We start from the raw sequence: 26770 nt of genomic DNA, 5'->3' as shown, positions 1-26770 counted from the left end.
AAAAAAAGGAAAGAATTAGGAAATAAAAGATGAAATAACAAACGTTAAAAGAAGGACGTGATAGATTAAAGACAAAGATGACTTTAAAAAGAAAGAAGTATGAGATGTATTACAGAAGAAGATATATTTTAAAAAAGACAAGGTTAATGCGTTCAGCACTGAAGAATGAGGTGGCACGACCGGAGTTCACAAACCGTTCATGAGACCTGTATCGCTCAGGAAAGCCAGCACTGCTTTGGTCAGAGACCGCTGTGTGGGATGTCGTACTGGGCCGAGCAGAGTGGCCGAGTGCGGCTTTGCGTTTTTTACGCGGGCCTGGGCCGGGCTCGGGTTTCAGCCGCCGGGCCCGGGCCGGGTACGGGCTCGACAACGCCGGCCATGGTCGGGCATGTACGTGAATATATTTCACGAGACTAGACAGCTGAATTTTCACGTCACGTTTTTTTCCTCATTGGGTATGCGATATCATGGTATTCTCACCTGAGAACTGTCACTTTTTTATATGTGATCATGCTTATTTCGTGTAATGGGCCTGGATTTCACACGTGCTCTCACACGCATTTGGGTACGACACCATTTGGGGACGACCTCATGTGGCGGGCGAGCTGAGAGTCCAGCACGAGGATCAGTCAGGTCAGATGTTCTGACATATTTCGTTTGCGTGAGAGTTCGAGATAGGGGAACTAACATCGGTGCATGCGCAATAGAGCGGAGATGAGTCTCTCTTGAACCGCATGGTACATACATATCGCCCACACGCCGCTGCGCGTTGGCTTCCCAAGCAAGCAAGCACAAAGCATAGAGCGGTTTGCCGGCAGAGAAACACAGCCGATTCATTCGAGTGTGCCTCCTCACTCTCCATCAATTGGCTGCGTTTTTTTCCCTCGCTGCGCTGTGCTCTTTAGTAAATCTAAATACTCCTCCGGGCCTCGAGAACATGTAGAGCACAGGCGGGCTGAGACCGGGCCTGAGCATACAAACAGTCGGATACGGGCTGGGCCCGGGCCGGTGGAGTCGGGCTCGGGCCGGGCCCGGGCTGTAAATCTATAGAAGATGTCCGGCCCGGGCCGTAGCTGCCGGGCCGGGCACGGGCCTGAAAATTAGGCCCGTGCAGTGCTCTAGTATGTGCACCGCAGTTCGAGAAGGCGTCGTCTGAGCGTGACAGAATGGGTGTGGAATGTGTGACAGCCGAGGAGAAGCTGTCGAATGTCAGCTTCAACAGCGCAAGTGGGGCATTGGAAATAGTGGAGAAGACCGATTTTACAGAGAAGCAGAGGTGTCCTGGTGACATTAAGTCGTAGTCGGCGTAAAATGGACGCTTCTCGACGCGAGCAGTGGTGTGTGGCAACGAAATCCACCGGCGGCTCGATGGACCGGAGATGATTGTTCAATCGGACAGCGTCCTCTTGAAACTACCGAGTGCCGCTCTGGCGGAGTCGGCGTATCTGTAACCGACATGCTGAGGCTGAAAGTGGTAATAAACAGTTATTGAAGGTGACGTCCCCATGTGCCCGACGTGCTAAGGCGTCTGCGCAGGTGTTTCTGTGCAGACGTTGTGGCTGGGTGCCCATCGAAGGGTTTACATTCCCGCCGAGCTAGAAAAGCTCGTAGATACAGTCGGTGCTGCTGATACCATGGACAGGATAATAGGATCTGTTCAGCGTCCTCAACACTGGCACTGGTGCCACAGTTAGGTGAATTTGCCTTGCCAAGCTTGTGAACACGTCGTCGGCTGCCGGGTACATTAAGGCGGAGCCGGTGGTAAAGTGACGCATACGGCCTAGGGAACGATGTCGAGAAAGTAGGCTAACGCAACAGGTACTTACACGATTGCGTTTTACCCAGGAATGAATTGGAGATGCTTACAGATGCGTTGAGGATCACTTCATGGTCCCTTTAAACATGTATCAGTTTCAGAATGCCGAAGCTCCACAAAGTGATTTTCAAGCTTGCGGTTTTCACAGCGCGAAAGTGTCAGCATTTGCAGGAAAATGCCAGGTACTTGCGTCGGAAGGAACCCAAATGGCCACTTCGGATAATTGATTGGCACAAAGTACTCTAGCAAACCCTATTGTGTATCTAACGCACCGCACTACTACAGCATTTGATGCAGTACATAATGGAATAAAAGCAAATAATAGTAAGATTATTGATACGTCCCCGTTGAACGATCACCTGTGATCAATAATTTTCCGAGTAGTCTTGGCGTAATAAAGGCCCGATATTATCTAGCAATTTTAACTGCCCATTAAATATATATCCCACAAAAATACTGTCTGAACTCCTTAATGCGTAACACACTTAACGACTTAACGCACATTGGAAATGTATCGCCCAGATTGGCAACACTACCTCGAGAATTCATAAAACGGCTACGCTAATTCCTTGCCGACAAACATTATCCGTACGAATTGGTGGCACAGTCACGTGACTATATGAAGTTTTCGCTTCAATATGTGAAAGTCAGATATCCATTTCATATCGTTTGTTTAGTGCGGCAGGAAGACACGGAGCATGTCCGTTATATCTTGAAGGTGATGCGATAAATAACATGGGGATGTGAGTAGCACGTCCTATGTACACAGTAAACTCGAAAACACCATTTTCTGGTAAAAAAAAGTGATTTGAAGGAAAAACACCCATTTTTATCTCAAAAGAATAATTGAAAGGTGTAAAAAAAGGCGTTCTAGAAACTGTAGACAAAAATACACCTATTATTAAACCGCAAGCCAGTGTTAAATAGGGTGTTATTACATCATTACACCCATTTATCACAGTTTTACACCTATCATGGTGTAAACGCAAAAAATGCAAAAGGGTAAGAAAGGGTGCTTTAAGGTCGCAGGATAAAAAAATGGCGTAATTCATCTGTGATGTCGTACTCTCTGCACTGGTACTCTCAATTCAATAGGAAATTCGAGTTGAGTTTATGTGCTTGCGTTAAATTTAACGCACTCACACACACATACACACAGAAAAAGAGCTCTGCTTTGACAATTTGGCCTGTCCGAGGACGCCAGCAACTTGGTGGCAGGGTACAAGTTGCTTAGACACACACGCCCTCTTACACGCTCTTACGCTTACACGCCCTCTTCCGCGAGCGACGTTAAATACGGGGTGCCGTGTCATGAGCTTTCATCGCACGTTAAAAAACCCTCAGGTGGGCAAAAGCAATCCACAGACCGACCGCTGTGGCGTCGCTCATGATCTCAGTTGTCTCGCGACGCAAACCCCTAATTATTATTATTATTTGACAATTTTGGTACCATCGCTTCGCTGTGGAGCACTATAAAGTGTTCCTTTTATGATGTCTCACAGGGGCTAATTGCATCCTTTTTTTTTTTAAGGCTGCGCTGAAACCCACAGTTTTGAAACTACGTTGCTATTTATATTCGCAATAATTGCAGGGGAAACTGTGTGCATGCCAGAAAAGTCACCGAAACACGCCGATTTCAGGAAAATAAATAAGCCCAGAAACACATACGCCGAATCCGCCCCTACAATAAAAACCGACAGCGGGGAACCCTAGTTATATGTTATCGTATTACAGTCTCCATGTTTTAAATCCTCTGTAATTTTACACAACTACGTTAGACGTTTTATCTCTGGATTGCCCGGGTAGTGCATCGCCTCCAGCATACTTTTTTCAATCAAGGCAATGTACGTTGTTCTGTTATGCCGCAGGGGCAGCACAGTACGCTCAGCCGTCATTTATGAACGTTTGGTAGCTGTCGAGTAGCAATCTCAATGGGCGTCACTCTAGGCGTTTGTACATGTCACTCAAAGGGGAAAAGCGAAGGAAAGGCAAAAGCGAAGAGCATTAGTGTCCAAATACTTTCCGGTCACGCTCTGAGCCGAAATGGCCGTTTATGAACGTCGCTCATCCACAGAGAGTGTTGCCTCAAATAACACAATTTCACCGCGTCGTTTTACTTCGCCAGGATATGAAAGGGAAGGCAATAATGAACTTGTCTTTTCTCGGAACCAGTCACTGCAAGGCGAGCCATTTTGGGGTTGTACATCAGGCTCTATGCCAACGATTACGTCGAACGATACAGTTATCTCTTCCGACTTGAGGATACAGCAAGGCCTACGCCTTTTTGTGGCCGTTAGCGTACGGCCAAATTCACACCAAAGGGGACGTACGGCCCCATTTTTAACCAATTGGGATTGGGAAAGATATCATTTTGTATGGCGGTTTGTTGGGAGTCGGTTATGTTGAGGAAGCCAGGGCTTCCTCAACGGGTATATAAATATACAGGTCAGCCATTACACCCCAAAAACAGGGCTGTTTTTGGAGTGTAATGGCTGACTTTCAAGGGTGTTGCAACCCGTCAAGAAACTTGCTGCTTGCTGGGGCACAAACCCATAACACTCACTAGATATCCTATCAGCAAGTATATAATACATGGAAGACTACTGTAACCTTCGATAATCAGGACATTTTGGGGTAATACATTCGGGGTAATACAATAACTGGGAGTGCACTGCGCGACATCTGGGGGTGTATCGTTGTTCTTCTCTGTGTGTGCCTCAGGGTTATGAACATGTTAGGGGTCGCAGTTTGGTGCGCTGATGTATGGTACCCGACGAGTTCATGACAGATATGGTCGCTGAGTCTACCATGAACGTTTTTGCCCGTTGGAATACCCGGAAGGATCACCTGGAATTAATGAATAGTCTGCCTCGCATGATGTGCGTGGAGGTAGGAAGCTAAGGAGGTGGCCCCTAGCTCCTTTATCAATGGGAGTCACCGTGCAAGGGTTGCTTTCTTGGATATGTGTGCTTGCCTACATGCGTTGAAATCAATAATCAGCTCAATATGGGCGGATCTAGGGGGGGGGGGGTCAGGATGTCTTGACCCCCTTCTGCGTTTCTGTCTTCACATAGTGTTTACTTGACCTAGATTGTGTATCTAGCATGCTGGCCAAGGCTGGACCCCCCCTGTCAGAAATATCTTGGATCCGCCCCTGTATACACACTTACCCATTGAAGCACGGCAGGATCAGGCTTGACTAGGAAAGCAATGATGCTAGCTGATCTTTTCTGTCTTGTTTTCTTTCTTCCTTTTTTTTGCGGTAGAGGGCGCGGGTGTCGGCGCTGTAGCTAATTCCACGCGATATGTGTATTTAGCGTAATTGTCATGCTTCAGCTCCGGGGAGCTTCAGCAGTCGCACAGCGTTGGCTAGTCGAAGGCACTTTATAACTTCTTTTGGTTCGTCCGTCCAAGCTGCGTGGTTTACGAACTTTGGAGCTCAAACGTCGCAATATCAGCAAATGACAGCTGTTCTGGCCTTATGGGCACCTCATCAGCAGTACGTCGGTACGCAACGTCCGAGAGGAGTAGCATTTAAATTAAATTAGTTTGCTGACGTTTAGCAAGGCACTAAACGGCACAACAGCATCTACTTATTAATCATAAAGCTACGACAGACAATTAGAGCAGTAGTGGTTTGGCCTACCAAGAAGAATGCTGACATTTTTCACATTGGTGATGAAATTGAGCATGGTTACATGAAAAGTAAGCTTGGGAAGTGATGTGGAAATGATATCATACTGGTGCAAACACTTCAGAAGGAACGTGAAACCCAACTTGCAGTCACATGATGCAAAAAAAAAAAAAAGCAACGGTGAACTTCAGATGAGTACTGCCTGAGAATCCCCACGGTACTCTTCGTTTACTGCCATCTCCTTAGTTCTATACCACTGTGAGACATTTTTGGATGGTGCGCTAACAGTGCCCTGATGCTGGTGACGCCGACTGTGCGTGCGAAAGGAGCAACGTCAGAAATAGTTGAATGAACGTGACCAGCTAAGCCATCTTCCCGCGTTTTTCCTGCGCCTCGTGAATACGGGATGACACACACATTTTTTTTTACACCTATGTTAGTGTAAGAGGGATGTATTTTGCAATATACACCCAGATCACACCCATGTTACACCTCTTCGAGGCTGAAAATCTCATACATGGGTGTGAATTGGGTGTACATCTACATTGGTGTGTTAAAGGTGTAGCAAGGGTGTAATAAGGCTGCAATGGTTTAAGGGTGTTTTGCCTTATTGTAAAATGTTTAACATCGTCGCGGAATATGAAGCGTGTGCACTGAGTCTTAATTTTCTCTTATACCAAAACCAGTAAGAAACACAAACGTTATCTTGATGGTGTGTTGATACACCAAACAATTCCTCACTTCAGTATTTTCTTGTGCATATAATCAAGTGAAACTTAGACACCCCACCCTTTGTTTTGACTGGATGGCGAGCAGGGCTATCGAATTTGCAGACGCTCGCAGGACAGGCAATGTATATTGCACATGTTTTCTCTTAGAAAGGAGATGCCTCTAAGCGAGCTTTTGGTTCGTCATCCATTTAAGTGATGCTTGAAATTTATCTCTAAATTTAAGCGCGTATATCCTTATGCGTATATCAGACCGTATATTCGCCCAATATGGCACCAGTTCGGAATTGCATTATCGGGAGAACACAATGCATTACATGTTCATGCTATGCATTTACTTTGGCTGATATGCATGACACACTCACTATGGAGACAAAGCTGCACCCGTTACGCCATTGCTCAAGGGCGTTGATTTACAACAAAAATTATACCAGTCAAAGTATCGTCGAATTACCAATGTAGACCAACAAGCCGCACACCCGCTAAGTAGATGTTACAACATTTCAGACGTAACATGGGTGTACCATAACTCACACACTTTTAAGTGTAAAAGTTTGAAGGTGTTGTGAAATACGCCCTGAGAGGAGGGTGTATTTCATTACACCCACCTTGTTGGGTGTAGCTGCTACACTCCAAAGGGTGTGCGATATGACGCACCCAACTGACACCAAAAAGGGTGTAAAAAGTTTAGTCTGTACTTAGTCTGACCACCACAAAATGTTTTGTCTTCCGCGGCACGTCTGCTCGAACCCTCTGATAGCGCATCTGCTTAAAACGGCCTCCTTCGCGTATTCCATGAAATGCTCCTTCGTTTCCTCCAAGTGTCGTTCAGACTAGATCTACGTGCCACGCCGTTTTCGCCTGGCGCACAACCCTATTCAACGCCGGCGCCGCCGCCGCCGCCAGTTGTGTTGGCACTGCAACCTGGCTGGTTTACATAGTGGGACATCGATTTCAAGCTCAGTGAAACCGATTATTTCCTTAAAAAATGAGAACATCAGCCAGGGGCTCTAAATGCTCTAAAGGGTAAGGGAAGGGTAATCTCTCACAGTGTTGCCATATGTTCTGGTCATCCGGATGCTCCAAGAATGGGATACGGAGCGTATATGCTCATAGCGAAGCCCCGAAAAAAACCCAGAAATTTTCGGGAAAAAAAAAACAGTTTCTTTGGGGTTTTTTTCTTCATCTCTGGAAAAATAGCCCAAACCTTTCTGCGACAAAATTGAAAAACGTGAATTTTCGTGCCTTTGATGCGTTCTAACCCGCCAACAGTGCTTTAGGTGCCGCTAATCCGCCAACAACCACCAACTTAGTGCTCCATCTGGCCGCTCCAAGCGATCGCCATCGCATTCACATATATGTCGGAGTTCTAGTTGGAGTGCACAGGTTGTTCTAATTACATATCGCTGAGTCGACAGCAGTCTCGTGGGATGCTCTGCATTTATGCCTAGAGGATGAACACTACTAAAGCTTCTAGCTCATTCTATGCTGGAGTTTGCTCGTCAATATTTGTTTCCATCTCTTCCAATTTTTCTGAAAAATAAAACTAAAAAAAATGGTTTTTCGAGCGATTCGACATTTCCGGAAATTTTGCATCTCTACGCGTAGCCCTATTGTCAGTGATAACATAAGTCATACACTTGACCCCGTTCCCGAACAAGAATCGCTCCGCGCACGCGAATGTAGTACGGTGCGGCCAAGTGAGGACTAGGAGGAGAGACAGCGACGAGAGGCCGGCACTACATCGCGAAGCGGGGGCGTCGGTCAGAGGTTTGTAGTCAATCTCAGGAGCCTTCCACGGATCAGTGGATCAGTGGGCGTCCCAATTGTAGGACTTACGTTGTCACTGACTACAGTTGGGACACGCTTGCAATTTCGTCCCCGACGTCTTATTGTACAGCATGTTCGCTTCCTCGCTGTCCTTTGTTGATATCTCACCAGACAACCTCATCGTGCAGAGGCACTGTAACAGCACGTCCCTGGAAAATTTTCTAATTTAAATGGCGGTGTTTTCGTTCCGAACAGGCTCCGCAAATATCTTCCTTCCCATCGTATGGAGACCCCTGTTGCTAACCAAGTGGACGAACGTCAGATGACACTTACACAGGCGACAACGACATTGTTACCGTGAATCATGGTACTTTTGGGCCTTCTAATCCTGAGATCGCGGGTTCGAACCCGGCCGAGGACGTCAGCAACTTGGTGGCAGGGTACAAGTTGCTTAGACACGCCGTCTTCCGCGAGGGACGTTAAATACAGGGTGCCGTGTGATGAGCTTTCGTCGCACGTTAAAGAACCCTCAGGTGGGCGAAAGCAATCCACAGACCGACCGCTGTGGCGTCGCTCATGATCTCAGTTGTCTCGCAACGTAAACACCAAATTATTATCATGGTACTTTTGGGGCGTGAATTTTCTTTCCTTCGTGAACGTTTATTCCCAGCCGGAAGATCAAGCAAGACAAAGAGAGAGACCCAAAAGGTGCGTCTAGCTAGGGTATCTATTTTTCGACATTATGCTTTATGACACTTCCCCGAACACGGCGCCGAACGAAGAATAAGCGCAAAACCCAATTCCAGTAATATAGAAATTTCAACTGACTCATAACACCACGAGATAGTTTCACCAATTCGCCTGTCGTCCGCTATAGACCTCGTAATGCTAAGGAACTGCCATCAGCGAAAACGAGGAACCGTACTGGCAACGAAAGATTTGCGAAATGCAATCGCGGGGGTCTGAAATTGAATGAGTTCTATACCTCACCAGAATGCGCCCATGTGATCGCACGGATAGAGGCCAGTAACTGCGCAACATTGTTGGAGTTTTCTTATACTTCCCGAATGACCAAAACGCTATCGCTTTGTGTTAGCCACATACGAAGCTATCATACGAAGCGATTGGCATTATTTTATTTTATTGCACTCTGTCACATTTTGTTCCACGCTACAGTACTTAAAAAAGATAGTTATATTTCTACGTGTTCTGTTTGGCGAGATATCCTGGGTGTCTCAGTTAAATCCCCGGGCTAAATAATTCGCGAACGGGTGCACCAATCGAAGAACGTTCTTTCTTACAAGTATCTGTCGGATACCACCTACAGGCTGCGCACCGTGTGAATGAGTGGGAGGCGCTCATTATTTGAATAAAAATTCAAATGACTTTCGTGAAAAACATAACTTCTAAAGCAGGGCGCCGTTGGCATTAAAATACGTACTACCCCTTTTGGGACCTTCAGTGGACACCTTTTAGAGAAACATCTGCCGCCGAAGCGGGTCATTGGTTGCGGTAATTAATTGGTTTAGGTTTGCATTTTTTTTCTCGCGGCTGGTCGCAGTGAAGCGCAAAAGGACGCTCTTCCACTATCTTTTCCATCAATGAATTACGTGTTCTAGAGCTTACTTCGCAATGGGGAGTGGTGAAGAAAAAATGGAAAGCATGTGACACCAAGATACTATGTGATTAACTGTGTTTCGTCCGTGCGATCATAACAGAGAAAGGGCGTATATCAGTCAGACAAGCGGGGCGGGGACTGGCGTAGCCTGTTTGACGCTGTTATTTTTTCTCCAACACTCTCCGTTGCGAAGTAAGCTCACGAACACGTAATTCATTGGTGGATAAGGGAGTGGAAGAACGTCCTTTTTCGCTTCACCTTTACCAGCCGCGACAAAAATATGTGAACCGAAACCAATTAATTACTGCAACAAATGACCCGCTTCGGTAGCAGAATTTTCTGTAAATGGTGTCCACTGAAGGTCCCAAAAGGCGCAGTACCGATTTTAATGCCGACCGCGCCCTGCTTTAGAAGTTATGTTTTTCAAGCAACTCATTTGAATTTTTATTTAAATAATGAGCGCCTCCCACTCATTCACGCGGTTCGCAGCTTGTAGGTGGTATCGGACAGATACTTGTAAAAAAGAAAGTTCTTCGATTGGTGCACCCGTTCGCGAATTATTTAGCCCGGGGATTTAACTGAGACACCCTGTATACCATTAAATGTAATTACTGGTCGAGCTTTGACATCAGAGCTCTGGCCAATCCCACTGGTAGTAAGCACGTGACCTGTCGCGCGGGCTTTCTCACCGGCGGACACGCTTGCCACGACGTCAAAGTCGCAAGGGGTTGGACATTTGCGGTTTTCTGCCTCTCTTTTACGTCCTTCGCTGTAATACAGACTCACATTGATGCAGATCATTGCATTTTACTTTTATCTGGAATAACTCGAGACGAAGTGTAGCAACCCATTTAGAGCGAGCGACACAACCGAATTCGACTGTCCTGTAATCTTGCACCGTAATTCGATGTTTTCTGGCCAGATGGAATCCACTCAAGTTCCTCCTATCGATAGTACTAAAAAAAAAAAAACAAGAAGAAAGAAACAACATCGGAACGAAATCTTCTCGTACGCAACAATGGAGAGGCTACAGTCCCCGAGGCTACCTACCCGCAGCAACTGATAGGAGTAGCTCTGTTACAGGAGCGCGAATGGGATAACTCGACAGCAAATATGTCAGGAGGCGTTGAAGTTGTGAATAGAAAACCCTGGGGTGCATATGCGGAGAAAAAGTACGAGCAAATCGTGCAACGCTGGTGTGCAAACGGGCTTTCAATCTGGCGGGTTAGGAAAACTGCTTCCACAGCCTGCATGACTGTGACGTCGTGTGTTTTGTACAATAGTGATGCCTCGCGGCTTCTCTTCCCTTTTGCATTTTTATCTTGCGCCGCCCGCCGTCCTTCGTCTTGACCGGTCGTTCTCGCTAGCAGACCATTCCCGCTAGCCAATAAAAAGCGCTGACTGACTTGACGTGACCACACGCGAGGAGTAGCCGCGCAATTTCGCCACCGCTGCGCGCATTCTTGTAAACTAATTTTCTCAGCGATTGTGCACTTTCCATGGGAAGCATTTCATTTTTCGAATAGTTCTTGAAGGCAGCGTGCTCATCTTGGTCACCGTTACGAGCATTTTGCGCCCAACTATACTTAATGAAGGTGCCCCAAAAAATGCGTATGTCACTATGTGAGGCAGCGAACAAGCGCCAATTCGTGGAACTCAGCCCTCCGGCCCCTTCCGATTTGTTTCCGCTTCAGCGTGTCTACCACCGTGACGTTTCTTGGGTAGAGGTTTATTGCTAGGGCTATTTCGCACTTCCTTTATTCTCTGTCTTTAAAGACTGGGAGTATTCCAGAGCATGCCCTGTGCTCAGTCCCGAGAAGAACAGCTCGGAAGTGGCCGTGCTGCATCAAAAGGGCCGAGAGGTCGACGCGCGTAAGTTTCGCAGCAGGCAAGATGCAGGCTCATGCATAATCTGACGACCACGCGATGATTAGTGCATATACACATGGCAGAGCAAACTTGTCAGTGGGGGAAGGCTACCTAGCATGGACCTTAAAATATAACTTCGCCTTGGCGTTGCTTTTGAAGCGGCACTCCTACGCTGTTAAAACAGAACTTCACCACATACTGTACTCCTAGCAAATCACCATTCCTAATAATATCGTTCTGTACCGTAATTTGTTCAAAACAGGAAGGGGGGACGCCTATGTGGGACATGCATAATGTCTCGTTCAGAGATTGATTCACCACCACGACCGAGACGAAATTCGGTACTACGGTAGACCGACCCCCGTCTATAATTTTCTTCTCGTCCTTCATCTGCTACAGAATTTCATTGGCGCTACAGTTAACAGTCAAAGAATAACGGTAAGAACGCGGCTCGAGGAGCCAGTGGGGACCACGGTGGATTTCCTTTGAGCACAACGAACTTAAGTGTACGAGTGTCGGGCACCTTACGCCTCTGCTCACTATGCCAAGCACGAAATTCTTTCTGCCAGTGCTGACGACCTACGCTCCCTCAGGGATCGAAAAAAGGAAAAGGAGAAAGAGATGCGGCAAAGGCCTCTGCGAAATACCTCTCGTAAAACCTGAATCGACCTTTATTGGCTACAAATATGTAAATTATGTCGACCCTGAGGCTTTGCACCAGGTTCAAGTGGGGTCCTGAATGTAACGAAGTGGAGTTGCAGCGGGGCTTCGGTTTGTATTGTTTGAATTCTCGCTAAATCCACGGCGCCTTTCTTGTTCGGGGCGGCCTGTACCTCTCCGTTTGCCCTTTAAACATATCACCATGATAGATCCCTCCAAATTTATTCTCTTCGCTGATTTAACGCTACGCGGATGGCACACGAACATTACAAAACGCTCCCCACCAGAGGTCACTTCGTTAGGGTCCGCGGGGGAGAGGGAGAAAGAATGGATCCAGCTTCTTATAGCGCTTCTCTCCGGCTGTGATCTCCACATAGCTTCCACTCAGGGGCGGATCCGGGGAGGGGGCGGTTGCCCCCAAAGCGTCCTTTTATACATGGGATTTCCCTCTCTCCCCAACACACTACGCGCTCCAACAAGGAAACCCCAAGAAACAAAGAAAAACGAGGACTCGGATCGACACCTGATTCCACTTGCTAACGGCATGATCACTATAGAGCTGTTGCGCTAAAGTTTGAGGAGGGTGACTGGAGCGCCACTCTAACCCCTACCGTCGGAATGCTACAACACGCGGCCGCTCACGCCTTGTATGCATAACTGATAGCAACGGGTAGGACCCGTCAAAGAGTACGCCGTTTTTCTTTTTTTTTTTTTCCGAAATCGAGCTCTACTCTACTTGAATCGAACTCTATCAAAAATTGCAAACTACTGTTGTGTCGTACGGTGCCATAGCAGCAAGAAGGTGGCTCTTGCCCGCCCAAGAAATGTCCCCGGAAAAGATGTCCCCGACTGCCAGCGCTATTCCGGCTGCTGGCGATATGCACGCGGCGGTATTTTTGTTCTACTCAAAGGCAAGCTAGTTCCTGAAATATGAAGCCCTGAAATAATTATTCCTCACTGCTGCCGTCGTTTACCATTTTCAGTCATAGACTTGCATTGCGGCTGTGTAATATCCAAGTATAATTATTGCAGTAGACAAACATCGGCATCTGTTCTAATGAAATAGAACACAAAAACTTTGATCATATATACATTTCGTTTTCTTGTATTTGCTTTGCATTTTTCTGCTTTTTATACTAAAAGTCGACTGTGCAGCCGATGCCTCGGATAATTGTCGCTGTGTGACAGTAACATCCCGAGTCTAGGGACGACGGAAACAGACACACACAGACAGAGTTTGGACACATCTGTATGTGTCTGTTTTCGTGGTCCCTAGTCTCCGGGTCTTACAGTCATGAATTATATTCACCAGCTCACTTGTTTTAAGCAATTATATCATTGGGTCACCGTCACCAGAAACCCCATATATATAACTTTTTGTTAAATATGCGTACGGAACCAAAGCTTGTGCACATATACACGAGGCTATATTGTATATGTATATATATAATAGCTGATTCCAAATTTAAATAGTCGAGAAGTTTGCTCAAGCTGCATGGCTGTGCCCGAAAACGCTTCGAAATCATTAGTACTGCGTTGCCCAATGGCTGTTTATTCTGTGTTATGGTAGAGTCGGGAACATTCCGCACGCGGAGAACATAACCAGAGGTCCCAGGAAAGAGCAACTATTTGGGTGTTGAACCATAAAACAGTTTGTGTTTCATTTAGATGTCGTGTTATTATTGTTCAGCTATCTTCAATTAATAACGGCTAACGTTTTGTTAAGTCCCCATTGAATTCGATAAGCGCCCTGCGAATTAATCTTTGCCTTGTTCTTGTTAAGCCTGATTTTTCTCAAAATGAAATTTATACTTTGGCACCCCCAATGCACCAGAGAAGCACACTAAACACTCTAACAAACAGTGTCATTCGCGACATACACGCGTTCTGCATATGTACATCGTGCTGCACATTGTACGCGTGTTTCAGCAACTTTCTTTTAAAGAATTTGTCGATCCTTTTGACTTTTTCTATCCGTAAAGCAGATGATAAACGATAATGCCACACCAACTTAGCCAGCGTAGACTGAGTGCCGTCTGCCAGGGAGCGGCCGTGTGTTGAAAAGGTAGCCACGAGCGGCGCTAACACACAAGGTCTGCAGCGCCACCTGGCCCAGCGCAACAGGTCTATGCGATTCAAGCGTGTTTGACGAGTGAGTGTTGAACGAGTGAGATTGACGCAATCAAGGTGCGCCACCTCGCACGCTCATCGGGGACAGGACGCATATCGGACATCATGGTATCGGTTTTGGGAGCAGCAACAATCAAAAGAAACGCAAAAACTCTGCCGTCGGAAGGAATCTGCATCGAGCATAGTGTCCAGCGGGACCGATGCCCCTTGCGTTTATATTTCACCTCTTCCCTCAAGACTGTTCTAGAAAATGCGGCGATTCGGTATATCGACGCAAAAGCTTCAGGTTGAGAGCCGCCGATGTTTGGGACAAATGTCGAAATATCAGTGACAGTAGAGATGAGGCGCAGGAAAAGCCCATATATTTTGTCATGGACAAAAATCGAGAGGGACAGACGAAAAGGACAAACACATCGTACACAGATCCTGAGACAAAACAAAGAACTTTCCTTCATGACGAGAAATAAGTGAATAAGAAATAATGAATAAGAATAAGAAATAATACCAGTTATAATAATACCATGAATAAGAAATAATAATACCAGTTTTTGAAGGTGACACTCAGGTCTCCTTAAGGCTATTTTTTGGAAAAACATTTTTAGAGATTTATTTTCCCGGGTATATTTTTCTCTTCCCATAAAGCAAATAAAGCAGAAAGCAAGCCTGCCACTAAAAAGCTCTACAGCTTTGTTAGGAAAAGAACTTAGCTTGCCCGGAATGAGATGTTAGTAAACATACCTTGATGTGCTTTTTCAAATTGGGCGGTAGCTAGCTCGACTCATAGCTAGGGGGGACGGCTCCGCAATGCAGTAGGAGCGGACAACTCCAACCATATATACACGGAATCTCCTAGAAGGCTAATCCCAAATAGGGAACACAGTCCCTTTGTAAGATAATGACATCTGCACCCTCCTTTTTGTGCTTTTTGCAGGGTCTTCGTAGAATGGGCTGTGATCTCGGGCAGCTTGTTCAAAGGTATGCAGAGTGGAGGCTTGACGATAGGTCGAAGTCGTATTGTCGCGAACCTGAGCTCGAAAAGTAGCAGTATAGCGCTTTAAGATTGCGCTACGCAAATTTGTAACAAATACTTCTTTCGTTACCAGTTTAAAAAAGTAGGGCGATCTCAACTCCGCTACCGGAAAAGTAATGAATACGGTAACGGCGCTACGCACTACACTGGTGTCTCTTGACATGGGGCTTTATTCGTTGTTCTTCAAATTCGAGTGCTCAGATTTCACAGGTTGGCGAATGCACGGACCGTCGTCATATTCATACTTATCTGGTGTAGTAAAAACCTCCAACTATTATTCCGTACACTTCATCATTCCTTTGAGTAAGCTGTAACGGCTGACATTCCTAGAAAATATAGTTCCCAGAAGACCAATTGATCTTTCTTGTAGGAAACAGTGCAACAGTATACGACAGCCACGTCGGTATCTGACCACGTCTTTAATGCGTATCATTAGTGTGATTAGAAAAAATAAACCTAAACTGCATACGTTTTTTCGGTGACGAAGACACCCTCAGCAGCGTAGTTTTGCTTCAATTGGTGATAAGCACAATTTACGACGCAACGTCAAACAGAAGGTTCGCGAAAATGCGTTCCTCAAACACGCGCGCTCAATCGATGAGCGAATCACATGTTCGTCCCTTTAATAGTTTCACGTATTCTGAGTTTGATATGTACCCTTTCCCAGCGTTTCCTTGCGGCCATATGGTTGGAAAATATTCCAAACGCAATACTTCGACTTTACGCAATAATTTAAAACAATAAAGCAGCAATCACATTTTGCGATCACAGAGCTCCATCACGTACAGGGTGTCCCAAAAAATGTGTCATTGAATTATAATTATAAAACTACCCGAACTAGAATCACGCGGTCAACGGCATTTGTTCTTACTAGGTATCTGCTACACCTTGATGTGAATGTCATATAAGTTAAGTTTTATTATGCTAATTATTACGAACTGAACTCGGAAATTTGGCAAGTAAAGGCCACTTTTTTACCCCACCAATGTGAAGCGCGCGCCGAATTTACCCAGGTTGACGACAACTGACACAGAGATTAAGGAGCGATCCAATCGAAAAAAAATAAAATAAATAGCCGAACAACAAGCGTTTCAGAGCACCCAGAGCATAGCGCTCGCAAACTTTTTCAGCAGTCTCGCAATGAGTCGGACGAAAGGAGGGAGCTAAACCCAGCCCACACAGGGATAGTAGAAACAGTGAGTTCTTGCACTTGGGAAGAAAGGGAAGGCATGATCCCAGCGAAAGCCGGATGCGATCTATAGAGCCGGCATCCTTCAGTAACCGCTAAAAATGATGAAGCCCAGTTCTTTATGTGTCACGAATCCTTCGACTGCTGTTTGCCTTGGACAGCCATTCTGTATCAGTTGTGCGGTGTACGAACGCTGCTCGAAAAGTATTCGAATGAATTTATACTTAACTAAATAATAATAATAAGTAAGGAAATAAACAGTTTTTGAGTCATAGGAACGACTCTCCTCTTTGTCTCGTTTCCTCTCCTAAATCGTCAAAATGAAATTGAAAGAAACAACATCTGTCGGGGCGCATCGCAAGAAGCGCGTAATTGTACTTCATCCTGCCTTGCAGTACGAGTATATTCGAAGTAATGAGAATTGAGTTTAGAATGCACCTACTTCCAGTAGCCTACGAGACCCACAAACACCAACCCTTTTAGTGCCCGTCTAAATGAAAGCTCCATTTCGGATTTACCATCCGATCTCGTATATGAGGATGCGCGCTTTCTCTCATTGCGAAAAGCATCTGATTTCTTTCCTGCCTCCGCCAACCAGAGAGACGTGGAAACCTAATGCACACATGCTCTGCACGGAGGGATTCAAATCCTACAAGTGGCAAACACTCCACTATACGTTCGTCTCTCAGCTTATACTCAGAAAGAAAAGAAAATGTCTTTTGAAGGCGCTCATAGCGAATGCCTTCCGGGTGGAAAGTGTTGAACTAGTGTTTGCGTGGCACTCGAAAATTTACGGAGTTGCGCCTCAAACAATACGTGGTCGAAGTTGTACACATCGCGCGTCACAGAAGGTATATCGCACGCGAGATGTTTTCGGAAAGCAACACATTTTCATTGGCGGCACTTCGTTATTCGAAGAGACTTCATGTCGAGTGCCAAAGGTATCTGAATGGAAGTTCCAAATTTTCTTCTTAAAGGAGCCGAGAAAGCCATCAGACTTTTTCTTTTTTGTTTCTTACGCATTATGAAAGGATGTGACTTGGCTCGACACATAACTAAAAAAAAAAATGTTTCTCTTAAAAACAGAGGCGTCCGAACATCGACGAGCGCGTTCTCCCGCAACCTTGCTCTGCAGGGCGAAACGAGGAGGAGGAAAAACGTCACCTGCGATGTCATGTTCTCTTTCTTTCGTTCCTCTCTGAGTTCTCATCGTGTAGCAGGCGTCGTATCTCTAATCCAATCAGCGGGCTGTACGGTAATGACGTCAAATCGACTCGGGCGGCTAGTTGCGTTCATCGCCATCGCGAGTTTTGTGCTGCCACTTACAAGGCACGGGTTTCGTTTCTTTGCTCTGTATTCTTAGCGTGTGAATTTCTTGTACTCAAACCAAATGATATCAGTCGAAGTATACACGGAGGGGCAGATTGGAGGGAACCATAACATGCCACCCATCTCGAGGCGAGATCCCCGGTGTTGATACAATTCGAAGAACCCCTGTCTGACTCCACAGGCCATAACCACAACAAGTGTCGGGTTTAACTCGGTTGCGTTACAGCGGTCTGGCTGGACGAGGTGGGTGGCTTCGGTGTGTTTGTGGTTCGCTCCGTTTTCTTTTCTTTCCGTTTGTGTACAACGCTTTGGATCTCTGTACCACGTGACCTTTCTTCTCTCCCTTGCGTCTTATGTAGAGCAACTGTTGAGCTCTCGCTCTCGTCTGTCTGAACATGTAACTCAAGGTGAAATACAGGAACGTTTTTTCACCTCTCCACGAGGTTTATCTATCTGACGAGTCAGTTTTCTTAATCATTCTGATGAGGTCAGAATAGTGAAAAAACGCCTTCCAAGGATTGTTGGATATACGCTTGCTGATGGACGTCTACCATGCGGACATATGCGTCAGCACCAGCCTCAAGCCACACCGTCCTTGGATGAGACTTCACGCTTGACACTGTCGCCGGAAGACCGTGCGCCGTCTCGAAGCAGCGTCGGATACACCGTATCTCGCCTACAAGCAACAACGGCAGATATAGGATACATCGAGAAGCTTCGACGTCTCCGGCACCTGTCCTTCCACTCGTTCGAGGCACTACGTGAACGACGGCCTACATCGCCATGGCCGGGAAGGACACAGGTGAGCACTTTGCAATCCAAGAGGGAGATAATTCGGACATAGCGGCTGCGGCGCCGTCCGTAGATGAACAGGGCGCTAAGCCGAAACGTAGAGTAGCCCTCTCGCAAAAGGCTCAGCAGAACTACGAGCTCGAAAGAGATGAGCATCGTACGAAACTAGATAAAGCTTGGGAAGAAACAGCGCTCGAGCTGGAGAAGATCTGTATACCAGAGGCGTCGTATCAAGAAGTCGGGAGACTGAGCACCTCCTACAAACGGTACAAGCTTCACGCTGAAAGGTTCTCCTCCTTCCTAACAAAGACGAATGTAGAACAGAGTTTAACGGAACGAGACGTTCAGAAAGCAATCGACATGGATCGGGACGATCTTGTGCGAGGTATAATCACCGAAATTGAACACCGTCTCGACGGCCAGCGAGAGACGGGCTCTCGGCGCTCCGATGGTTCTGTTCATTCATCCTTGTCGTCACGACGTTCCACCCATTCCAGTTTGGATTCATCAGTAAGCTCCGCAGCGACTAGAGCTAGAGCCGATGCCGAAGCAGCTCGCGCTCTCACGTCTTACAGTCAACAGGAGACTGCCATGAAACTGGAGAAAGCTCGTATAGAGGCCCACCTAGAAGCACTTCAAAGAGAGAAAGAAGCGGCTGTCGCGGAAGCGCAAGCCAAGGTTCTAGAGGTGGCACTTGAACAATACGACCCACGGCTTACAGAAGTCAAATTCGTCGACACGTCGGAAAGGACTAGGGAGTACGTTCTACGTCACGGAGTACCCCAGAGCACGCACGCGTTTACGGGAGACAGTCATCGATGCCACACTGTAAGCGGTGAACAGACGGCTGCTGCAGCACCTGGCGCGTCACAAGGTGACAACGTCTCTCGCGCTGCCGGTGGAAGACTTTCCGGAAGGCGTACAATTGGTCTGGGGGGAGAATCAGAACCAACTACACTCCAGAACCCCCTACCCATTATGGGTGACGTCGCCAGGTACTTACTTCGCCGGGAGCTGGTTACTACTGGCCTCTCGAAGTTCAGCGACCGTCCGGAAGACTATAGGTCGTGGAAATCGGCATTTCGTAACGCTACTAAAGACCTTGGAATATCAGCCACAGAAGAGATGGATCTCGTGGTGAGGTGGCTGGGAACCGAATCGTCCGTGTACGCTAGAAGGCTAAGAGCTGTACACATCGGAAACCCGGATATGGGACTTCAGGCGATCTGGGAACGGTTAGAAGAGGCCTACGGTAGCCCGGAGGCAATCGAAAACGCGCTAATAGACAGGCTTGAAAGGTTTCCGAGGATACTAGGTAGTGACCGCGAGAAACTGAGGGAGCTGGGAGATTTACTCCAAGAACTCGAGTCAGCAAAGGCAGATCCACACTTGCCTGGGCTCTCCTACCTGGACACGTCACGTGGGGTCAACCCCATTGCAGCGAAACTTCCTCTACATTTGGAAGAAAAATGGATCGCTCTAGGATCGAAATACAAGCGGGAACACCGTGTGTCTTTCCCACCATTCTCTGTCTTCTCAGACTTCGTCCGAACCACGGCGAAGACAAAGAATGATCCAAGTTTCATAATCGGGCCCTCAAGCGATAACACAGGCAAGAAGGACAAGACATCCTCGTCGACAACGCAATCCTCTAAGAAATCGTCTGTATCGGTGCACAGGACCACGATTACCTCTCAAGAAGACAGCTCAGCGAGTCAAGTGGAAAGAACTCCAAAGAACCCGGAAGGAATGTGCCCCTTGCACAAGAAGCCACATATACTTAGCAAGTGTAGGGCATTCCGTCAGAAACCTCTCGCCGAGCGAAAGCGCTTGCTGTCAGAGTTCGGCGCATGCTTCAAATCCTGTGCGATGACGCACAACGCGAAGAGCTGCGACTCAACGATACATTGCACTGAGTGCAATAGCGACCACCACATTACGGCACTTCATCCAGAGAACGTTACCTCGCAAGCTCGACGCACCGCGGGAGTCCCGTCGGCTGAGGAAGACGGTTTCAGCCGAGCGTCCGCAAAGGTTACATCAAGCTGCACGGAAGTGTGTGGAGATGCCAATTCGAGAGTATCCTGCTCAAAAATATGTCTCGTCAAAGTGTACCCAGAAGCTCAGCCAGAACAAGCAGTTCGGATGTATGCGGTCATTGACGACCAAAGCAATAAGTCATTGGCCAGACCCGAATTCTTCGAATGCTTCAACATTCACGGGTGCGAGTATCCATACACGCTAAGGACGTGCGCCGGGGTGGTTGAGACGTTGGGACGACGAGCTACCGGCTATGTTGTTGAGGGCATCGACAGTGGCATACGTGTGCCTCTACCAACGTTGACGGAGTGCGACCAGATTCCTAATGACAGGAATGAGATTCCAACACCGGACGCTGCTCGCAGACATCCTCATCTCAAGGCACTGGCAAATGTCATTCCGCGACTCGACCCCAATGCACAAATCCTACTGCTCTTAGGAAGGGATCTCGTTCAGGCGCACAAAGTGCGTCAGCAGCGCAACGGTCCCAACCACGCTCCTTTCGCCCAGAAGCTGGACCTCGGGTGGGTCATAGTTGGGGACGTCTGTATCGAACGATTGCGCACTCCACAGGTCTGTACCTTCGCCACAACCGTGTTGCAAAACGGCCGTCCTTCCTACTTCACGCCCTGCCCCAACCACATGATTGTGAAAGAAAAGCCCTGCTTTGAGCATTCTGCAAAAGAAGTCGTCCAGTCTACCCCGCCGCTAAGCAACGACCTTACGGATCCCCTATTCCAGATCACAAGAGGTGACGAGAAGCTTGCTCCGTCAATGGAAGATAAAGAATTCCTGAGCTTGATGGACGGAGATTTCCACAGGGACACGTTAAACAACTGGGTAGCCCCTTTGCCTTTTCGTGTGCCCCGACGTGAACTCCCTGACAACCGAGAACAGGTGTTTTCTCGGTTCGCTTCGTTACGTCGCACTCTGGAAAGGAATGCGGAAATGAAGAGGCACTTCGTTGCCTTCATGCAGGATATGCTCGAAAATGGCCACGCTGAGCAGGCACCGCCAAGAAAGGAAGCCAACGAATATTGGTACCTCCCCAGCTTCGGTATTTACCACCCGCAGAAACCGGGCCAAATCCGGGTAGTTTTCGATTCAAGTACCAAGGTGTTTCGCTCAACGACTTGCTCCTTTCGGGACCGGACATGACAAATAGCCTGATCGGTGTGCTTCTCCGTTTTAGAAAAGAGGCTGTGGCGGTAACGGCTGACATCCAGCGAATGTTTTATTCCTTCTTCGTACGTGAAGAAGACAGAGACTACCTGCGCTTCTTGTGGTTCCGAGACAACGACTCCAGCAAGGATGTCATTGAATACAGGATGTGTGTACATGCGTTTGGCAACACATGCTCTCCCGCTATTGCACCTACGGCTTAAGGCGCACCGCACAGGAGGGAGAGCAGGACTTTGGTGCGGACGTTCGACACTTTATCGAGAGAGACTTCTACGTCGACGACGGCCTCAAGTCCTTACCGACCGAAGAGGAGGCTATTGATCTACTCAAAAGGACACAACACATGCTGAGAGGAGCAAACCTGCGGCTTCACAAGATAGCCTCTAACTCTGTGGAGGTCATGGGCGCCTTCCCATCCGATGACTACGCCAGGGGCCTTAAAGACATGGACTTCGACAGAGGTCACGTACCGATGCAACGGAGCCTTGGACTAAACTGGGACCTAAAGGGAGATACGTTCACCTTCAAAGTGCCCGTAAAAGACACCCCGAATACACGACGCGGCGTACTATCCACTGTGAACAGCCTATACGACCCCCTAGGATTCACAGCCCCAGTGACAGTACAAGGTAGGCTGTTGCTGAGAGATATTTCTTGAGAAACGTCAGATTGGGATGCCCCTCTCGACCTGAATGACAACTGGCTAACGTGGCGATACTCCTTACATCATCTTGAACGGCTCAAGATACCACGCCAGTACACTGCAATCTCTCTCTCCGACGCCCGTCGACGGGAAATCTGTGTATTCTGCGATGCCTCAGAAAAGGCGATCGGCGCTGTGGCGTACATCAGAGTCACAGATGCTGATGGAATGCAACACGTGGGTTTTGTGTTTGGAAAAGCAAAGCTAGCGCCGCGCCCCGAACAGACCATTCCAAGACTTGAGCTATGTGCCGCAGTGCTCGCCGTCGATATCGCAGAGTTAGTCGTCAGCGAGATCGATGCTCACATCGATGACATTAAATTCTACACGGACAGCAAAGTTGTGCTCGGATACATCTTCAATCAATCGAGGCGTTTCTACGTCTATGTCAGCAACCGTGTGAACCGCATACGAAGATCTACGAAGCCCGAGCAATGGCATTACGTTCCCACCGGTCAGAACCCTGCAGATCACGCCACTAGACCTGTGGCTGCAGATGCTTTGGCTGGCACGACTTGGCTGACAGGACCGAAATTTCTCCGGGAATGTACGGACGCGCAGAGAGAGCGCACAGCCTTCCCGCTTTTTGAACCAGATCAGGACAAGGAAATCCGTCCTCAAGTGGCTGTCTCGGCAACTCGCGTAGGAAATCAACAACTGGGGGCTCATCGCTTCGAGCGCTTTTCGACATGGACATCCTTACTGCGGGCCGTGGCATGCCTGGTGCATATCGCTCGTTCCTTTCATAACCCTTTGGCTGATTGTCACGGATGGCATTACTGCAGCAAACCTCGAAGCGCGGATGAGCTGAACGAGGCGAAGAAAGTAATCCTTCGTTGCGTCCAACACGAAGAATTTCCAGAAGCCGTCACATGTCCCCGTACGGACGCAGCTCAACAAAGTCGCATTTCGTCCAGCAACCCTTTGTGTGAGCTCGACCCGTTCGTCGACAATCAGGGCCTGTTGAGAGTTGGTGGACGCCTACGGAACTCCGACCTCGACGAAGCGGAAAAGCATCCAGTCATCGTTCCGGGTCGCCATCATGTAGGCTTATTGCTGATACGGCACTATCATGGAAAAGTTAAACATCAAGGGCGACACTTCACCGAAGGAGCTGTTAGAGCTGCCGGGTTTTGGATTATCGGCGGAAAAAGATGCATCGGCGCCATGATTCATCATTGTATCACATGCCGCAAACTTCGAAGAAAATTGGAGCATCAGAAGATGGCCAACTTGCCTGAAGATAGGCTAAGCGCGGACCCTCCGTTCACCTACGTGGGACTGGACGTTTTCGGCCCTTGGATGGTTGCCTCACGTCGCACAAGGGGCGGTCTCGTCCACAACAAAAGGTGGGCAGTCTTATTCACGTGCATGGCCATTCGTGCAGTGCACATAGAGGTCATTGAGTCAATGGATACGTCAAGCTTCATTAACGCCCTGCGAAGATTCCTTGCGCTCAGAGGCCCAGTGAAACAGCTCCGTTCAGACAGGGGCACGAACTTCGTTGGTGCCTGCTCTGAGCTCAAGATGTCGGCTGTTGGCTTCGAACTTCGTAAAGTTCAACGCTTCTTGAGCGAGCAAGGCTGCACCTGGATTTTCAATACACCTCATTCCTCCCACATGGGTGGCGTGTGGGAACGCATGATAGGCATGGCTCGCCGGATCCTGGATTCAATGCTTCTGAACGACGGCTCTCCTCGCTTCTTCCATGAGGTCTTGACCACATTCCTCGCAGAAGTGACCGCCATTATAAACGGAAGACCATTGGTTCCAGTCTCCTCGGATCCCGAATGTCCCTCAGTGCTCTCCCCTGCAATGATCCTGACGCAGAAACCTACGTCGTCAACAGCACCTCCAGGAGATTTTAAAAGTCTTCATGTGAAGCAGTGGAAACAAGTTCAAGCTCTTGCCAACAGCTTCTGGCATCGCTGGAGAACACAGTTCCTGCCCACCCTTCAACGCCGTCGCAAGTGGAAAACCGATCGACCTAACCTTCAAGTTGGCGATCTTGTGCTGCTGAAAGACGTGGGCGCTAGACGCAAGGAGTGGCCAATGGGACGAATCACCGCTGTGCGGCGAGGGAATGACGGTAAGGTGCGCAAGGTGCAACTCCAGACAGTTAAAGACGGCAAGAAGAAAACCTTTGAACGACCAGTCTCCGAGATGGTTCTTCTGTTCTCGCCGGATCAAAGTGACTGAACTCGTTTGTGTGCATGATAGTGCATGATAGTATCTGGTATCCTACGGGACACCAGCCGGGGGAGTGTGCTGCCACTTACAAGGCACGGGTTTCGTTTCTTTGCTCTGTATTCTTAGCGTGTGAATTTCTTGTACTCAAACCAAATGATATCAGTCGAAGTATACACGGAGGGGCAGATTGGAGGGAACCATAACATGCCACCCATCTCGAGGCGAGATCCCCGGTGTTGATACAATTCGAAGAACCCCTGTCTGACTCCACAGGCCATAACCACAACAAGTGTCGGGTTTAACTCGGTTGCGTTACAGCGGTCTGGCTGGACGAGGTGGGTGGCTTCGGTGTGTTTGTGGTTCGCTCCGTTTTCTTTTCTTTCCGTTTGTGTACAACGCTTTGGATCTCTGTACCACGTGACCTTTCTTCTCTCCCTTGCGTCTTATGTAGAGCAACTGTTGAGCTCTCGCTCTCGTCTGTCTGAACATGTAACTCAAGGTGAAATACAGGAACGTTTTTTCACCTCTCCACGAGGTTTATCTATCTGACGAGTCAGTTTTCTTAATCATTCTGATGAGGTCAGAATAAGTTTTGATATTCAATTCTGCGTTATTTATGCATATGTCGAATGAATCACTTCGCATAGTGCATTTTAATAGGCACGTTAACGGATTGGTTAAAAAAAGTGTGGCGATTGAAGTTCTTTCTGTGTTTCTTTAGGAGGGCACTCAAGCCCAAAAATTTATCCTCGTGGAATGAACAATGGCGTTACCTCAACAGGAACATAGAGGAACGAGCTCCATCCGTTGTGTCGTTCGTGAATAATGAGCGGGATACGCGTATAGAAACGCTTATTTACGATATACGCTTACTCCCTTCCTCTCCTTTTGACTAAGGCCGACTTTGAGGAGCGGGCTCTCATTAGTCTCGTCATACAATTTGTCCAATCACCGTGTGAGGTTGTTTAAGGCGGTCATGGGTAACGTACTTCAAATAAGTAAGAGTTACGATTATAGTTAGTTTGTTGTATTCAATTCACTGGAATCCCCAGCTCTCGTACGGGGTGACTTGAATGCTCATCATACGGCCTGAGGAATCCGTCGAACGGACGGACGGACGGGGAAGGAGGTTGTTGGAAGCAATGGAGGATGTGCCTACTTAACAACCGACAGCCAACCTATATGCGATCACCAACGTCACTCGGTGTCCTGGATTTTTCGTGGTGCTCAAGAGACATAATTCGCCACTTGTCGTGCGCTACCAATGTCGACACCCGAGGTAGTAATCACTTTCCCCTCTATATTTCGCACGCTAGACTGACTCTGTCACCCACTACTGGACTGATTAATTTCACGAACTTGAGACTCTGTCGTGTCGGCCTCCGTACATCTGTGCACACCGGTATGTCCCCAGAGGCCCTCTCGCAAGGCATTCCTTGCGCCATGCAGGATGCGGTGGTCCTGTCTAAGAGGGCAACTGGTCATGCTGGTCATTCTTCAGCAATTAACCACCTTAGAGCATTACGTCGCCGAGCAGAGAGCACGGCTCGCCGAACTGGACAACTTCCTGACATTGTATACGGCTGGATGAAATCTAAGGTCACACGAGAACTTAAGTGGGAATTACTTTTTCGCAAGACAACAGAGAACGTTTGTTCGCACAGCGCTCAGAAACGGCGTAAAATATCGTCAAAACAGAAGTACTGGTGTGTTCTCCTTGCTCTGCCCTTGTCAGTGACACATTTTGGAGAATTCCAGAAATATTTTAGTGTGCGATACTCTATCGAGATGGCAGCACATGTTCGAGACGCACCAAACTTTAATTTATTAAAAATCAACGGCTCAACCTTGTCCTCTAAAAAATACGTCATGGACTAGAGAAAAATGAAGAGAACACGCCAGTACCAATCTTATGATGATAGTTTAGAGCGTTCACGTGTCTTGTGCGAACGAAAATCACCCATAGATTTCTGAAGAAGTGATTCCCCCTTAAGAAAGAACACCGGAAGCGTTGGCGTAAGTTTTGTCGACACCTTTTACCGATTGACCCGGCCACAAAGATCGGGGGGACAATTCGAGCTGTGAAGGAT

General features: G+C 47.7%; 2 protein-coding genes across 2 annotated transcripts in view; both read left to right on the top strand.

The window, feature by feature from the left end:
* Positions 1-26770, top strand: part of LOC135367143 (U-scoloptoxin(11)-Ssd3a-like) — a 237949-nt gene that overhangs the window by 11838 nt on the left and 199341 nt on the right. The window lies entirely within an intron of this gene.
* Positions 21760-24689, top strand: LOC135380445 (uncharacterized). Its single transcript, XM_064612506.1, has 3 exons — positions 21760-21935; positions 21992-22416; positions 22609-24689. Exons 1-3 carry the CDS (start codon positions 21760-21762, stop codon positions 24687-24689), a joined length of 2682 nt encoding a protein of 893 aa, XP_064468576.1.

The sequence above is a fragment of the Ornithodoros turicata genome, chromosome 1 (assembly GCF_037126465.1).
Source record: "Ornithodoros turicata isolate Travis chromosome 1, ASM3712646v1, whole genome shotgun sequence".
Classification (NCBI taxonomy): domain Eukaryota; kingdom Metazoa; phylum Arthropoda; class Arachnida; order Ixodida; family Argasidae; genus Ornithodoros; species Ornithodoros turicata.
The sequence above is the reverse complement of the archived record's forward strand: the minus strand, read 5'-3'. Positions and strand labels throughout refer to the sequence as shown.

Coding starts and splice junctions, on each gene's coding strand:
- LOC135380445 (XM_064612506.1), top strand. CDS start 21,760: ATGACAAATAGCCTGATCGGTGTGCTTCTCCGTTTTAGAAAAGAGGCT. Junction 21,936..21,991: donor GATGTCATTGAATACAGGAT/GTGTGTACATGC, acceptor CTACGGCTTAAG/GCGCACCGCACAGGAGGGAG. Junction 22,417..22,608: donor AGCCCCAGTGACAGTACAAG/GTAGGCTGTTGC, acceptor GCGATGCCTCAG/AAAAGGCGATCGGCGCTGTG.